Consider the following 18,049-nt stretch of genomic DNA (forward strand, 5'->3'; position numbering starts at 1 on the left):
TTTGTGCACAGCTAGCCTTGTACTCTTCTAGGTTCAAAAAACTGTTGTCCATAAAATGCGTTGCACAAATTCGAACATCTGGGTTGTGCTGTTCTGTTGTAAATAAATCTTAACGTGAATCTTAAAATGATTCCTAATTGCATCTACTTTCGGAAGGCCAAATAAAGTGCTTTTGCTTTCGCACTGAAATACACAGCGTCTCCCTGACATGGCTGCATCAACACGACTGCTGTTCCTGAAACCACGCCTTCTTTCTTTGCGTGCACATTTGGGCGGCATTATGCTAATATTTCCACATAGTGAGGTAGATATGTGGGGGCGTGTTAGAACGAGCCGTTTTAGGTAGGCGTGGCTGACTCTTAACCTTTATAAAGAATATCTCTTTGGATTTGAGACTTTAGTTTTTGCAACTTTACAGATCTTCTTTATGCACCAAGAGCTTGTAACACTCCAAAGAGAAAGGAAAACTTGAAATCGCACCATATGACCACTTTAATGTTCCTCAGGCCTGTCTGTTTCTGTCTTTGAGTATTGCACGGCATAGCAAAATGTAATGTGGTCTCACTGCATATTTCGGTTTCCCTCCTATCTCTTTCTGTATGTGACCCTCATATCTCACATGCTTTCTGTGTTCTCTAGACACACGGCACTGCTATACTGGCAAATTCTGGATTAAAATATTTGTGATTTTAACCCCTGGTTACCTCTAACACACTCTTTCTCTCTCTCATAGATAGCTGTGATGACCATGACCCTGTTCCCTGTTCGTCTGCTCTTTGCTGCGTTCATGATGTTACTGGCCTGGCCCTTTGCATTCATGGCTACTGTTGGCCGTTCTGAGGATGCAGTTGAACCTCTATCCTGGTGGAGGTGGTGAGTAACACATCAGAAATGTTAATCAGATGTGAGAGTTTGGGAACTGCCACTGCACTTCTGCTCTTTGCATGATGAGGGTACGCCGCTAAAACAGACCTACAGAGCCGGTCAAAATGTGGTTTGCAGCAATAAAGCAACAGAAATTAATTTGATTTTAAATGACATGAGCTACAGCGATCGTTGGCATATTCAGATGAGTAGCCAATGCAAGTGCAGATGCTTGCGTGATCTGCTTCCTGATACTATTTGAAACTGCAATCTAGGTGCATCAACAACTACTAGCAAGGTGAACATCTGTTCCAAGCCCTATTGATCTTCCAGCATTGCTTGTATCCTTTTAGATACAGCTCTCTCAGAATGCTTTGCAGTGGACTTGGTGAAATTAATGATAGCATGAGTCAAGCACATCCATCTAGTTAAAAGTAATCTATATCATTCATTATCTGTGTGTATTTTAATATTAGGGTTGGGTATTTACACATATTTTACAAATCCGTTTGATTCCGATTCTTGATTCAATTATATTCCAATTTTATTTAGATTCAATATTGATTTATTTGGTTATACATCAGGTAAAGTGCATAGCAGTTTTTCTTAAGGAACACAATCTCATTTTACAAATCAGTTTGATTACAATTCTTGATTCAATTATATTCCAATTTTATTTCAATTCAATATTGATTTATTTGGTTATCAAAGTCCCTTTCAAGGAAAGTCTGTTCACTCGGCGACCATATTTGCAACGCCTCCAGGCAGTTCATCCAAGACCAAGTCCTATCTAAATGAATGGGGGAATCCTGAAATCTCAAAAACTGCCCTATGAACTCACAAATAAATGACATATTTCAAATCAGCAACAAAATCTGAAATGAACTGCCCCATGAATGTTGTTTCTTATGCTCAAATAGCGTTAAAAAAGCTTATTTTTCAGGCTAGAGCTAGACCAGCCAATGACTGCGTATGCTCATTGGCTGGTCTAGCCTTAGGTCTCTATGGGAACCGGAGCCGCTGCAGTGAAGCAATGACTTTACCAATCAGCGATTGGCACTTTCATTTAGAAGGCGGGACTATTCCACCATATTGCGTGGGTGCAGTTTCTCCCATTCATAACATAAGTATAGAAGTGAACCATCTTTGTATTTCTATAGTCTTTGTTGGTTATACATCAGGTAAAGTACATGTCAGTTTTTCTTAAGAAACACAATCTCACACAATGAATAATACAGGGAACCCTGTCAGTTGGTATATTACTATATCATTAAAGGTTAAAATTAACAACTTTAATTAACACATTTAATTGCTGAGTCCAAATTTAATTGCTATTTATTTTTTAGATATAATGATCAGCAATCAAATAAACATGTTGTATGCCAACATATATAAACTTTTTACTGATATAATTGTTTATACTTCAACTCATTCTTGAAATATAAATATTTACATGGTGGCTGTCAATAAAAACGTTTATAAATCTGTTTTCATGACAGATTCATTCAAACATACATGCTCATCTTTAGAGATATTTTTTCTAGCTAACTATCAAGTTATGGGCATTTCCATCGGTAATATGCTTGTGACATTGTTTACAAAGCTGTTTCATTGACATCTTTCTGCGGTTGAACATTTTAGTAACATTCTGAATGTCAAAACCACATTTATTACTTACATTTTGTAATAAAATCTCAAAAGATAAGATTTTGTTTTATATTAAAAGATTGATTTGTGGGATTTAAAAGCTGATATCAGTTCATCACAATGAATATTGATTGATTAATATTGTCAACCCCAGCCCTATTTATCAGAATGTTGAGTTGTTAGCTTAGAATCAAATTCTTTGGACCAAATGAGTGATTGAGTCTTTTCTCTTCATGTGGTGGTGAGCATTGTCACACGTGCAAGTGAGCATTACTACAGTTGCTGACTACATAGAACGTTTTAATTCAGTCACTTGTGAGGATCCATTAATTAGAAGTTAGTTTACTAGGCTTTGGAACAAAGCCATATTCTAAATATTCTCAGATATTGGAGAGCTCGCTCTTCCTCGCTCTCTTACCCTGCTAAAAAATAAGAGCACTGTATTGTGTGTCTGACGTATGTGTTACACACCTACACACACAGACTGAGTCACATCACACTGCTCCATTCACACCGTCTCCATTCCACTATCACCTGATCGCTTCCAGCAGGGTTTTTCATATTCTCTCACTGTGTGTTTGTCTGCCTGTGTGTGTCTGTCTGTATCCCATTGTGCATGAGTTTGTTCATGTGAGGGTGGAGAGGAGAGGTTTTTGTCTTTATCCACAGTGTAAGTTTGAACAGACACGCTCAGTTACCAACACTGGAGGGGCACAGGTCACCAAACTACTTTTTTTGCTACTGTGCATGTTTGAGAGGGTGTTTCAGTGAGTGATCGTGAGTCAGCAGTGTTTAAAAACATATTTTCTAGTGCAGTTCATATTTAGCACGAAGTCCATGTAGAAAGCTAAGGTTTAACTAGTTCAGTGCTTAATTTTAAGCTTTCTCTAAAGACATTCTCAGTGACATTTCAACAATTACCTAGTCTCTGGATACAAATGCCATAGATGTCATATAGTAAAATAGATATTGACTTTTACATAGTAAAACAGACTTCATTTTAATAACAATAATGTTATATGCTCTGCTTTAGTTTTTTTTGTCATTGAATGTCCAATTTAAGTCAGGCTAGGGAATGAAAATAGTGTGCGGTGCAGTTTCATGCTGACTTTAAATGCTGTATGATACGGACCACAGTCAGTTGGATGTGAAGGCAGTTGAATTGGCACAAAATGTCAGGAAGCAGGCGACTTTTTCCTGCTAACTCTGTCTCTGTCTCCCTTGTTCTGTCTCTCCAGGCTGGTAGATCTGGTCCTAAAGGCCATCATGAGAGCCATGTGGTTTTCCGGAGGGTTTCATTGGGTCCGTGTGAAGGGCCGGCCGGCGCTGCCCAGTGAAGCACCCATCCTCACAATGGCCCCTCACTCATCCTACTTTGACGCCATCCCTGTCACCATGACGATGGCCTCTATAGTGATGAAGACTGAGAGTAAAGACATTCCAGTCTGGGGCAGTGAGTTTTTAAAATTCTATAAATATACAAACATTTAAATTCTTTGGTTGGTTTAGTTCAACTTTGAGCTGCTTTGCCTTTGATAAATTGAGTTGTGCTCAGATAGTGATTTTTCTTTTTTCCTCTTTGTTAAGGGCTGTTGTTCAAAAGTTTGGGGTTGGTAAGATTTTTAAAACGTCTTTGAAAGAAGTCTCTTATGCTCATCAAGGCTGCATTTATTTGTACAAAAGTACAGTAAAAACAGTAATATTGTAAAATATTACAATTTAAAATAACTGTTTTCTATTTTAATATATTTTAAAATGTAATGTATTCCTGTGATGTAAAGCTAAATTTTCAGCATCATTACTCCAGTCTTTAGTGTCACACGATCCTTCAGAAATCAGTATAATATGCTGATTTGCTGCTCAAGTAACATTTATTATTAATATCAATGTTGAAAACTCAAGAGTTGAGTTGTGCTGTTTAATATTTTTTGTAGAAACCATAATACATTTTTTCAGGATTAGTTAATAAAAAGTTCAAAAGAACAGCATTTATTGCAAAATGGAAATCTTGTGTAACATCATAAATGCCTTTACTGTTACTTTGGTAACACTTTACAGTAAGGTACATTAGTTAACTACTTTAGTTAACATGAACTAAGAATGAACAATACTTCTACAGCATTTATTAATCTTAGTTAATGTTAATTTCAACATTTACTAATACATTATTAAAAGCAAAAGTTGTGCTTGTTAACATTAGTTAATGCACTGTGAATTAACATGAACTAACAGTGAACAACTGTATTTTCATTAACTAACATTAACAAAGATTGATAAATACTGTAATAAATGTTTTGTTAATAATACATTAACTAACATTAACTAATGGAACATTTATTGTAAAGTGTTACCGTTACTTTTGATCAATTTAGTGCATCCTTACTAAATACAAGTATTAATTTCTTTTTAAAAATCTTACTGATCCCAAACTTTTGAACTTTTCCAGTAGTAAATAATCTCATTTGTCTTTAAATGCATGTTCATTGCTGTGTGGTCATGTATAACTCAACGTGTCATACTCGTACACTGGCCCATGATAAATAAAATTCATGATCCGCTATTAATCTTTCTCCCAGTTCACTGAGAGCAGCTTAACTGGCATCAAGAGGAGATTTGTTGAGAAAACTTTGAATGAAAAAATATGGATTTGTTATAAATCTCAATTTATACTTGCCTACTAAAGCTATTAAGCTGTCTTTTTAAGAATTATTTTTTTGCTCTCTCTCTTTCCGTCCCTCTCAATTCTTTCTCTTACCTCACCCTTCACTCTTTCTCCATTTATAGCTCTTATCAAATTTATCCGGCCCGTGTTTGTGTCCCGCTCGGATCAGGATTCTCGGAGGAAGACTGTTGAGGAGATCAAACGCAGAGCTTGTTCTGATGGCGAATGGCCTCAGGTATCACACAAACACACACAGACTTATTGATATTTCACATCTAATGCAATGACATTCATACAGTATAAGTGTGTAAACACATAGTTAAACTACTTTATATCATGATTTGTGCCATGAGTGCAGTGCTGAGGTATTTCCCTCTGACTGTGGCCTGTTTTCAGATCATGATATTCCCGGAGGGCACATGCACCAATAGATCCTGTCTCATCGCATTTAAGCCCGGTATGTGCCCACCTCTGGTATCTGCTGACTAAACACACTTCCCATGCCCAGGATGTGTTTATGGGAGTTTTTTTCTTTTTTGAGTCTATCTAAGAAATTAACTTTTTGAGGAAAGTTCACTAATATTTTGTATGTGTGCGCTTCGGTGTTTGCTCTCTCTTTGTACCCTCTCTAATCTGCGGCCCATCATGGTTCACAGCGCTGAGAGTTCTGGTGATTGGCTTCCTCTTCCTGTGTACGCTGTGGATTCTGATAGTCTTTTCTCCTCAAATCCCCCTCTTCTCTGTTAGTCATTGTATTGGTTCTATTCCTCTAATCCCCCCCCCCTCCTCTCTCTATTGCTTGTGTATTTTCTTTTGTCTGGGTATCTCACTTTTCTCTCTACAACCTTTAATGTTGGAGCTCTCACTGTACCAAACAACATCAGCTGTGGTGGTGTGCAGCCAGATCGCTCTCCAAAACAACAACCAGGCCAGAGACTGAGTTTGAATGTGTATGGACAGTTCTGGTGCTTTTTGTGTTCAGTAATGTTTATAGGCAGGACCTAAAATGAACACTCGTCAAGTGCCAAACGTGAGGTTAAAATCAGCATTTGCATGTATATGAAACAATGAGACTCACCAGTTGACTGCTAACTTTTTTTAAATTAATTCTAGCAATGCCTGAGAACACAATGTGGTTTAATGCGGTTATCAAATTATTCAGACTGCGCTATATAAATCTTTATAAAGACTGTGCTATAAATCTTTTGTCAACAAGAGAGAAGCATTTCAAAAGAGAAGTTTCGCTGCGGTTTTCTGCCAAAATAAATGTAAAGGAAGAATAACCATAAATATTAGTATTGTGATTGTACTGTTTTTGTATAAAATATAATTAAAAATAATAAAAATACTAATTATTATTATTTTAGTTCAATAGTATTATCGTGATATTTCTTTATTGATTTGAGTAATTAAAAACAATAAATAATAATAATAATAATAACAAATTGCAATTAGATGCGTCTTCCCAATTTGTTCTGCTTGTTTTATTTATTTGTTTATTTATGAATGAATCAATGAATGAATGAAATGATGTTCAGTTTCATGCCAGTAACTTTTGTGATCAGATTTGAATTTGGGTCAGATTTTAAGCATATGGTGTCGTAATTACTTTCCATTTTCATTTTGTATGGCTTCCATTCATATATTAATGACTAAGGACATAGTCCATAGGAAAATATGGTTGAAAAATTGTTTTTTTAAAGATAAACTAATCAAACTTTATTGTATGGAAAGACAGAGGAGCTGCAGCTGTGTATGCAAAAAACATGGTGCATTTAGCATTTATTTACAGTAGTTCTGCTCTGTCTTAAAAGTACAGGCACACTTGCACTCATGTAAACGCAAGCTGTAGTCACGCACAGAAGACCTCATTGGTGAAGTATGCAAATGAAGGATGGGTGATTTGTATATCGTTGCATTCGTTGACTTGCTCTGTTTGAAAGTTGGGTTGAATTTGTCAAAGGTGAGTGAGTTCAGTCTTAGTGGATGGATTGCAGTTTCTATTAGCAGCGTGTAATAAGGAGCTGTTTGTAAGCTGAAGGGCGTCTCTCATCTCTCCACACCTTCCCAGAAGTGATGAGATCTAACTGGCACAGAGTGAGACTGAGGCTCAAAATATAGAGAAAAAGAGAGTGCAGTTGTTTTCTTTACTCTGTTGGAGTTCTGATAACAGAATTTAAAGGGATAGTTTGTTTGAATGATTGTTCAATACTTTACAAATATTCTGGCTAGAAGTTATTTCTACTACTGTTCAAAATGTGTTCACCAAGGCTGCAGTTATTTTTACTGCAAAAATACAGTAAAAACAGTAATATCGTCAAAATGTTCTTCAAATTTAAAATAGCTGTTCTATTTGAATATATTTTAAAATGTAATTTATTCCTGTGATCAAAGCTGAATTTTCAGCATCATTACTTCAGTCTTCAGTGTCACATGATCCTTCAGAAATCATTCTAACATGAAACATTTATTATTATTATCAATGTTGAAAACACTTCTTAAATTTTTGTTGAATTCCTTTTTTTTCAGGATTGTTTGATGAATAGAAAGTTAAGCATTTATTTGAAATAGAAATCTTTTGTAACATTATAATTATGATCATTTTAATGTGTCTTTTCTGAATAAAAGTATATGTACTGCATGTACATTTTTTTAAGTGGTGCCAGATAAAAAAAATTATCCTCTAAATAATGTATTATTATTCGTTTTATTATGTATCTTCTTGTAAAGCTTGAGTGCTATGCAAGTAATTGGTTGGCAGTCATATCTGAATATTAAAGACAATGAAGCTTGATGAGTTCAGTGGATTTGGATACTTGAGTTCACACCCACAGTCAAGCAGAAGGCTCAAGTTTCAGCACAGGCTTTAGTTTTAATGCCACACCTGACCCTCAGAGTGGAACGAGGTCAAAGCACAAGTCCTCTCGTTCTCACTCGTTTACCGTCCTTTTGTCCCTCCTTTACTGCAGGTGCGTTCATCCCTGGAGTTCCCGTGCAGCCTGTGTTGTTGCGGTATCCTAATGAGATGGTAAGAATAAGCTCTACGCCCAAACAGGGAGTGTCATTAGTGTCAATGTTGAGCCACCTGTACTTACTGTCTGCAGCTGTGCATTGTGTGCCTCCATTCATTAAGATTATGAATTTATTTTTTCACAGTCCAATCAAATGTTTTATACTTTTTTATCCACAGTCAAAACATTTTTGTTTGTCTATTATGTATTTTTTTCCTTCTCTCATGAATAATACAAGACCAGCAATCTCTTAGGGCACTTAGAGCCAAGGTTGAGCTTTCAGAGGAGCAAGGTCATGTTCAAGTGGTTAGGTCACATTTGGGGTTGTGTGTGTGCGGGATAGTTAGTTGTTTAGGTGGATACTGCCAGTATAACGTGTGTTTTTGTTTGAGATGCCAAGCCTATTCATTGCCTTCTTTCTCTTCCCACTTCCTTGACAGGATACAATCTCATGGACGTGGCAAGGGCCGGGAGCGTGAGTCTCTTGAGTTCCCTTAAAGGGATAGTAACCCAAAAATAAAAATTGTCATTATTTACTCACCTGCATGTCGTTCCACACCTATATGCCTTTCTTACTTCTGCTGAACACAAAGATATTTTGAAGAATGTTGGTAACCAAACGGTTTCAGTTCCCATTTACTTGCATTGTTTTTTTTTTGGTCCATACATTGAAAAGGGGTGTAGATTAATGGTCAAGATGTTATGTGCTTGTATATATTTGTGAATTAAAATCAAATCACATTATCTTTTACCAAACGGTTTCAGTTCCCATTTACTTACATTGGTTTTTTTTTGGTCCATACATTGAAAAGGGGTGTAGATTAATGGTTAAGATGTTATGTGCTTGTATATATTTGTGAATTAAAATCAAATCACATTATCTTTTTCAGGTTTAAGATTCTATGGCTCACATTATGTCAGCTACATAACTCCATAGAAATAGAGGTGAGAAATCACATTTTGGTATAAATATCATGTTATTTTAGTATATTTTTTATATGCTATTTTAAATAATAATAATACTGTATGTATGTAAATAAATAAACAAATACAACTTTTATTTTATATGTTCAGTTTAGGTTTTAGTCATTGTTCTTCATTTATATATTTTTTTATTATTTAGCTAATTATTATTATTATTATTATTATTATTATTATTATTAATATCTGTTTTACTCTTGGCAAATAACTTTAATTTCTAAAATTAACAAGGCAACATTTCTAATTTTCATCAGTTTTCCTCTAATTTTCATCATCTATTAATTTAATTTAATTTAATTTTTAAATGAAATTTACCTAAAATAGTTTTTAATATTTTTAGTTTTAGTTAACAGTAACAACACTTGTAAATATGCATAAATCAGATTTGATGATGATGAAAATGTTCTGTATGTCCAGTATCTTCCTACGTACACCCCGTCAGAGGAGGAGAAGAAGGATCCAGCCCTGTTCGCCAGCAATGTAAGACACATCATGGCCAAGTGAGTGGATTTTAAAGACTTGACCAAGTGTTTTTGTTGTGACGGATTTTAACAACACTTTATTTCATACTGATCAAAAGAAATTTGAGGTCTGTTTGTTTGGCTTTATATTTCTTCCTCTTACAAGGCCCAAGTGTCCTGTAATCAGTAATATAACATTGTGTGTGTTTTCTCCGTAGGGCGCTTGGGTTGCCCATTATTGATTACTCCTTTGAGGACTGCCAGCTTGCTATGGCCAAAGGGCCTCTGCGTTTACCCAGACACACCTGTTTGCTGGAGTTTGCCAGACTGGTACGACGTTTGGGGTAAGTAGAGCAGTAGTTTGAAGCATAATGTCTATATGATGACGTATGCTACCATTCAAAAGTTTGGGGTCAGAAAGATTTTTTATTTTTTTTTATGAAATTAAAGTTTATTCACCAGGGATGGATTAAATTGATTGAAAGTGAGAGTAAAGACATTTATGATGTTAATAAAATTCTGTTTAAAATAAATGCTGTTCTTTTGAACTTTCTATTCATTAAAGAATTCTTGAAAAAAATTGTATCACAGTTTCCACAAACATATTAAGCAGCAAAAACTGTTTGTTTCTGTTTTTTTTATTGAGCACCAAATCAGCATACTAGAATATTTCTGAAGGATCATGTGACACTGAAGACTGGAGTAATGATGCTGAAAATTCAGGAATAACATCACATATCACATGTATAAATGTGTTAATTATATTTAGATATAAAACATTTAAAATGGTAATGATATTTCACAATAGTTATTGTATATTAATATCTGCATATTATTATATTACTTTTTGATTTATTTTTGATCAAATAAATGGAGCTTTGGTGAGCTTAAGAGACTTCTTTCAAAAAGATTACAAAATTGTACTGACCTCAAACTTTTGAACTGTAATGTGTTATTCAGAGAATAAGTTTTTCATAATCTGTTACAGAATTTATTAAAATGTGTGTGGATCAGAATTTTAGTCCTTACAAAAGATAGAGAGCAAAAAGAAGAGAAAGCAAGCAAAGCAGAAAATGCAATACGAACAACCCAGTACCTTGCAAACACAACTTTGATAACATATTTTGTATCTGAGGATGTCCTGAGCTGGTGAGTGTCATTGATCAGACCAGGCTTCATTACGAGAACAACAGGAAGACAGTCAGTGGAACGTTTTCCTGTGGTTTCTTTAAGTTAAAAAAGTTGCTTTAAGTCGCTCTGTCAGATTAGAGCTTGTTAGGCCGAGAGAGTTCTTGCCATTTGTCTGTGCGGTGTGTTTCAGATGATCTCTGTGGCTTGGGCTTTGGGTAGTCTGTGGGTGTCTTGCAGACCAGCAGGCTGGGATGGTCTTTTGAAATAACAGCCTTGATCTCTCATTTTTTTTTAGGATGAAAGAATCAGTTCTCAGGTTTTTGTTGGGCAGCTGAATTACGTAGGTTATTAAGGTGAAGGACAGTTTAGAAGGTCTCAGGGACACGAGGTGTTGGTTTGGTAATTTGGGTGAATCAGTCATCCAGCCAATCAATCTGTCAGCACCGCTCGCCTCTACATATAATAGTATTGATCTGTGATACTTCAGTAGAGCCACACCATAAAGAATCATTATGTTCAGTAGTATGAGCAGCACTGATGAAAAATCAAACGCAGCCCTCTTGCCTGCCAGCATAATGAGAGGAAGTCAAACATTGGCTTTGTGTTTGCTTTGGATTAGAAGCTAAGGATTGATTTTACACTGGTGCTGCAGCAGTGAGCTGGTTTGTACTGATGCTGTTCTTCTGGCAGTGAACATGGTGCCCTCTAGTGAATATGATGAAGAAACACAGGCAACAAATGTTTGAAAAATGGCTTTCTGTGATTAAAGTCAAAATCAGAATTTATAACATTCAGTCAGCATCAAAGGTGTGGAAAAATGGCTTTGGCAAGTACAGTGCATAAAACCATTAATTGCCAGTTAATCTGTAACCCTTTTCCTTTTTTAAGGAGTGCAACATAATGCATGTGGTTCTACACTTGATATTGTGACAACAGTCTGAAATTTTAAGTCTAACTTTATTTATATATTATTATTATTATATTTACTAATTTTTCAATTTTTTAAAATCTGATGCAAGTAAAGTCAGCAAATAAAACCAGAGACATACACTACTTTAAAAGTTCGGATTCACTTAAAAATTTATTTGAAAGAAACTGACACTTACTTGCCTTTAAATTACAGTGATGATATGTACAGTAATACTCAAAAGTTTAGGTCCTGTAAGATTTTTTAAAATAAGTTTCTCATGCTTTGATCAATTAATTGTGATTAATGTTGTGAAATATTATTACAATTTAAAATAACTGTCTTTTATTTGGATTTATCTTATTTATTCCTTTGATGGTAAAGTTACATTTTCAGCAGTCATTACTCCAGTCTTCACTGTCACACGATCCTTCAGAAATCAGTAGGTATAATATACTGATTTGCTGCTCAAGAAACATTTATTATTAGTATTATTATCAATTTTGAAAACTGCTTAATGGTCTTACATACAGACCTTATGCATTCTTATGCGGTCAGTTTGTTAAGAGGTTCAGCTGAAGTTTTATCATGTATTCTGCAGTGTTTCCCGTATTATTGGTCTGTAGGATGCTTCTTCAAACTGTTCCCACAGCAGCTCAACATCTCAAACTTGGATTCATCCATCTATAATACTCTTTTTGTAGTCTTGTACCATCCAGTCTTTGTTCTTTGTGCCCTTCCTTTTGTTTTTTGTTTTTTTTAGGATTCTTTGATGAATAGAAAGTAAAAAAAACAGCATTTATTTGAAATAGAAATCTTTTGTAATATTTCTTTACTGTCACTTTTGATCAATTTAATACATTATTGCTAAATAAAAGTATGAATTAATAACAATAAAAAACATTACAGACCCCAAACATTTAACTGATAGTGTATATGCAAAGATTACTGTTTCTATTTCTATTCCCAAATATGATTTTCTTTAAACTCCTTCACAATGACATCTATACAGACCTTATGCATTCTTATGCAGTCAATTTGTTAAGAGGTTCAGCTGAAGTTTTATCATGTATTCTGCAGTGTTTCCCATGTTATTGGTCTGTAGGATGCTTCTTCAAACTGTTCCTACAGCAGCTCAACATCTCAAACTTGGATTCATCCATCTATAATACTCTTTTTGTAGTCTTGTATCATCCAGTCTTTGTTCTTTGTGCCCTTCCTTTTTTTTTTGCCAGTGTCAGATGTGACTATTTCTTTAAAAGTCTTAAAAGCCCAGCATCTCAGCGTCGTCTCTGCGCTGCTGGTGATGAAACCGCTGTTTAGTGTGTACTGTTCAATGCGGCTGCCAGCTGAGCTCCAGTCAGGGGTCTGTTTCTCAAACTAGAGACCCTGATGTTCTCGTCCTCTTGTTATTCTGGGTCGTCCACTTCTCTCCCTGTGCTGCTTAGATTCAGTTTGCTTTCTTCTTTCAAGACAGTAGCTCATTGTACAACCTTCATCTCTCAAAATAACAATTCACTGAGTTTCTAGAGAAATTTCTTTTTGGAAACCTCTTGCAAGAAATGCAAGTGTACTCAATACTTTCAAAGAGATTACATTGTTACAGTTCATTAGACAACACAAGGATTTGAGTACTCACACAAGTATTCTTGACTGCCAAATTAGTATATTTTAATATTTTCACCAGCCATTTGCACATTTGGAAAATAATTAATGGTGGATTTTATTTTGTTGTCTGTCAGCCTGAAGACGGGGGTCACTGATGAAGTCCTGCACGAGGAAGCCTTTAAGGTCCGTAAGCTGTGTGGAAGCAGACTGGACGTGGAGGGATTTTCTCAGTACCTCAACCAACCCTTGACAGAAGCAGTCCAGGACATCTTCTCACTTTTTGAGGAGGTTAAACATTTCTCAACGTATCTTTATTAAAGCATGACTGAGCAGAAAACAAATTAACTTTGCCTTTCAAACACATCAGTTGTAATCCGTTATGTGTTTCTATCATGTCTGTCTGATTGTGATGACATCTGAATGAATTGTTTCCAGCACGGGAAGATGGATGTGAGAGAGTATGTCATCGCCTTGTCTGTGGTTTGTAGACCTTTCAGATATCTGGAGACCATTAAACTGGCCTTCAGGGTGAGTTGGGTTTCTACAAGCTCTCATTGTTTCATATAGACAAACTTGAGTTTATATGAGTCAGAATCTCACACATTCATTGTATGCTATATTATGATTAATAGATTATAGTTCTTAATATTTATTTAGACATAATTAATTTTTTAGGTCTTGATGGTAAGGAAAGATGGATGTTCATTTGAAATGTTGTCTTCTGTCCAGATGTTTGAAGCACAGGAGGATGGAGCAGTTGTAGAAGATGAGTTGGCCGTCGTTCTGAAAACCGCTCTGGGAATTGGAGATTTTGTTGTTTGCGATCTCTTCAGGGCCATAGATTGTCAAGACAAAGGAAAGATCACATTTGGTAGGTCCATTTACATTGGTTTACATGTTGAATGTGATTTAGCTGTTAGATGTGCTGGCATTATAATAAACCCAAAATATCAACAAGGAAATTAAAACCTCTATGCGACTATGAAACCTCTATAAACCTTGTGCTCTGTTGAGATCGCCTTCACTTCCTCATTGTTTGTGGTCACATTAACCAAAATTAAAACGTTATTTAAATGAATCATTCTGGTCCTTTATAATTAAAAAATAATTTGAAATAGTTGTAAAACACTTGCCTTTGTGCCTAACAACTCCCTTTAGCTGTTCTAAAATCACTGTAAACCACAGCTTTATGGGGCTTAGTGCTTTATAATAATTATGAAATTATAATGAATTAGAATGAAATTCCCTAATTAAGACAACATATAATGGCATTTACACATTAATTTTAAGTAAAATAACATTGTGAAACAATGTTAAACAACATAAAATTACATTGTAAAATAACGTTGTGGAACATTGTGGTTTTGGACATTTAATTGCATGTTAATTGCAATTAAATGAAAATGGATTATAGTTTAAATCTATATTAAATTCAGATAGCTGAACTTAGAGTGCTTTTTTTTTTTTTTGGCCGTAAATAAGAACATATTTCTTCATGATTAATTCTCTTGTCTTTGAAATATGGTTAAAGTGTACTGCCCAATATAATGACAAGCATTAAAATATACTTTAATATAATTTCTGTTAAAACTAGTATGTCATGTATTTAAATATATTTACATATTTGTAATAAAGAATTTGCAATTATATTTGAAATGTATTACCTCAATGTAATATCGAATAACCAGCTACAGTTGTAGACAGGGGCGTAAATTACGCGGGGGACGTGTCCCCCCCACTTTTAATATCACGTAAATTCGTCCCCCGCACTTTTTCGGGCAAGTGTGTTCGCATAGAGGTTTTCAAGAGCCGGTGTGAATAAATATAGATTTAAATTCAAAGAGACAGGATAGTCTGTGCATGATCTGATGTTTTATTCGGACACAGAATAAGCCGAGATGAACATCGCGGAGGGCAAAACACTCCATGCAGTGTATGTTTCATTCATACTCAAAGCCCCAGCAGTTATCTGATTTCTAAGTCAGTTAAAAGCTAGAAATTAGAGAACAATTAAAGTTGCCTATACACCAGTCAAAAGTTTTTGAACAGTAAGATTTTTTATGTTTTTTAAAGAAGTCTCTTCTGTTCACCAAGCCTGCATTTATTTGATAATAAATATCAAATAAATATTTGATATTTATATTTATTTGAATATAAATTAAAAAAAAAAATTATGTAGTAAATAGATACCCGATTACTATGAGTTTGCATCAAGTTGTAGTAATGTTAATTCTCTCATATCTTTGGTATTTGTTGCTTTGTAAACATGCTGTGTGTTTGTGGCAGATGATTTTTGCCGGTTTCTGGAGAATTGTCCTGATTTTGTGGAGCAGTACCACTGTCTCCATGAGCCGATCCCTCAACCCTCCAGAGAATCCACATCACCCTCTTCAACTAACGGCTTCTGTGCTGACTTCAGCCCTCGAGATCCCAGCACTCGCAGCGCTGCACACAGCAAGAAACAGGACTAAAAGCAGCTTTTACTATCACAGCCTTTGTGTGTGCATGTGGGTGTACTTCTGTCTGCAGGAGAGGTGATGACAGACGAAATCTTGAAGTTGAATTGGAATTTGCATCTGGGTACATTACCCTAGGGAGTCTTCCAGAGTTCTGTTCAAAATCCTTCAGTCATTTATTTTTTTATGCCCTCGAAGAACCTGTCTTCAAGGCAGTTAGTTTTCTGACAGATCTTACAAATGGAAACAAATGACTTAATTTGTATATCTTTTTCTTGACATTTTAATAGATTTTCTATATAAAGTGTTGTTTGCTTTATAACACAAGAGTGTGGTTTTAATATACGCAAAACAACAAAAGTCTTGGCTGATGTTCTTCAGGGTGTTGAGGTGCAATATTAAGGTGATATTTCAACATGTACCACCACATGCTTCACACAAATATTAGTATAAAGAAAATTTGAGTGAACCTGTGAAAGTCTCAGAGTGGGTTTTAGATGAAAGGAATTTTTCAGAAAATCCTCTGTTGTGCTAGATAATTAAAGATATCTGACAAACAAATTCACACTATTTGTGATGGATTTGTGTTTAAGAACATAATAATAATACTGGTAGCCTGTCCTGTTTAAAATCACTAGTGTTGTCAGTATGATTCAGTATATATCCAATTTTTATAATAGTTTATCCGTAATGAACTCAAATCCTTTCCATGAAAACAAGAACAGTGTTTAATAATAATAAAAAAATAAATAAAAAATACGAGCAAATATTTTCTGATACAAGACTAAAATTTTCGAATCCTTCAAATATTTTTTTTTATTATATAATAAAATTTTTATATTTATTATAATAATACAATAAAAAGCATTTTTCTTTTATATGGTTTTATTTTTTTTCCCTACAATGACTCTTCTGTGCCTTTTCACTTTTGTATGGGGGAAATAATATAATTTTTTTGTTGTTTTTTTTTGTTAGTGATATATATTAAAAGACTGATATGCAACAGGCGACCTAACTACTGACAATTAGCTTTTGACAACTCAAAAGTAAGAACAAATGAAGAACAGACCACATTTCTACAATAAACTCTCCTGTAAATCTCAGAACAGTGTAGTTCTCCAACACAAGGGGGCGCAATATAGCCACAAGAATCGAGAGAATCATCTTAGGACATTGTGCTGGTTCAGGCAATTGTTTGTGATGGTATTTTAGAGAATGTTTCAGCTTCTGATTTTGTAGGACATTATAGGATATGGCTTTTGGGAGCCCTTTCTGAAATAGGAAATCATAGACTCACTGAGCCTGAGCATTATTACAATTGAATGTTTATAAATAAGTTATCGGACATGGTACTATGGTAATACCATATTTAATTTATTTAGATGTACAATCTAAGCACGTTATAAGGGCTGTCTTGGGTGGGTTTTGTGAGAGGTATTAGAGTAAATATTGGTGTCGATTTTTAAAACAAAATTCCAGCGTGTAATTTTTAACCTGACCTGAATTTGTTACTCATTATTCTCTTATATGACCGTTTTGATTTTCACATGTTAGGCTTTCACATTCACTCAGACAGCTTCCCATTATCTTTCTGGGATACATTTTTTTTTGGCTCTTGCTCTATTTTTTCTTCCCTCACCCACCTTTCACTCCTCTCTGATGTCACCTAAACCTACAATGTAAACACATGATGTCATTTGTTGGAGAAACTTACATAAAAGAGTATCGCTGCACCACAGGGTGGCGCTATGACATTAAAAAAACGCCCCGAATCATCTGGATATACTGTGAGGAAAAGCATTACATCACCCCGTTGTAAAAATAAACTAAGAATTGCTTCTTGGGTTCTTGAAAGTGGAGCATTTTGCCACCTGTGTCCAAGCTGTTAATAGATAATAACATCATCTGAAACAGCTCATGGAAAGCAGGATTTGACACTCGGATGGACTGAATGGATGAAGTTGCTATGCAACCTGGTCATCTTAATTAGCCAAAGTGCCCTTGAAATTCTCCTCAGTTGTAGGCTAATTCTATGTTCTTCGCCTTGCTTTTATATGAATGGACGGAGCGGAGTCACATTTGTATGGTCTGAATTGCGCCTATATAGACAGAAATTGTGAATTAGTCAAAGGTGATTTCTGTAAGGCTTTTTCAGCTCGTTCATTATGGTCAAGGTAGTTTTCGTACAATCTGTGGATTGAGACGTAGGCTAGCCGCTAGCCTATATGAGGACTCGGGACTATTCAGAGCTTTTGCACTCAGTTCATGCAAAATACTTCAGTCTTGTTGAGATCTTAATGACTTATCTTTCTGGGATTGTA

The 18,049-nt window shown here is 35.1% G+C and overlaps 1 protein-coding gene across 1 annotated transcript in view; it reads left to right on the plus strand.

The window, feature by feature from the left end:
• The window catches only part of LOC107711340 (lysophosphatidylcholine acyltransferase 1), a 26,736-nt gene extending 10,354 nt beyond the window's left edge, over nt 1–16,382 (plus strand). Inside the window, exons 3-15 of the mRNA XM_016516326.1 lie at nt 734–873; nt 3,750–3,964; nt 5,296–5,408; nt 5,570–5,630; nt 8,143–8,201; nt 8,625–8,659; nt 9,075–9,129; nt 9,583–9,665; nt 9,845–9,970; nt 13,407–13,560; nt 13,708–13,800; nt 14,002–14,143; nt 15,559–16,382. Coding sequence (XP_016371812.1) covers nt 734–873; nt 3,750–3,964; nt 5,296–5,408; nt 5,570–5,630; nt 8,143–8,201; nt 8,625–8,659; nt 9,075–9,129; nt 9,583–9,665; nt 9,845–9,970; nt 13,407–13,560; nt 13,708–13,800; nt 14,002–14,143; nt 15,559–15,743 — 1,461 coding nt within the window. The 3' untranslated portion in view covers nt 15,744–16,382. The remainder of the gene's footprint in view (nt 1–733; nt 874–3,749; nt 3,965–5,295; nt 5,409–5,569; nt 5,631–8,142; nt 8,202–8,624; nt 8,660–9,074; nt 9,130–9,582; nt 9,666–9,844; nt 9,971–13,406; nt 13,561–13,707; nt 13,801–14,001; nt 14,144–15,558) is intronic.
• The last annotated feature ends 1,667 nt before the right edge of the window (nt 16,383–18,049 follow it).

This window comes from Sinocyclocheilus rhinocerous, unplaced genomic scaffold, assembly GCF_001515625.1.
Source record: "Sinocyclocheilus rhinocerous isolate Xijiao unplaced genomic scaffold, SAMN03320098_v1.1 scaffold86, whole genome shotgun sequence".
Classification (NCBI taxonomy): domain Eukaryota; kingdom Metazoa; phylum Chordata; class Actinopteri; order Cypriniformes; family Cyprinidae; genus Sinocyclocheilus; species Sinocyclocheilus rhinocerous.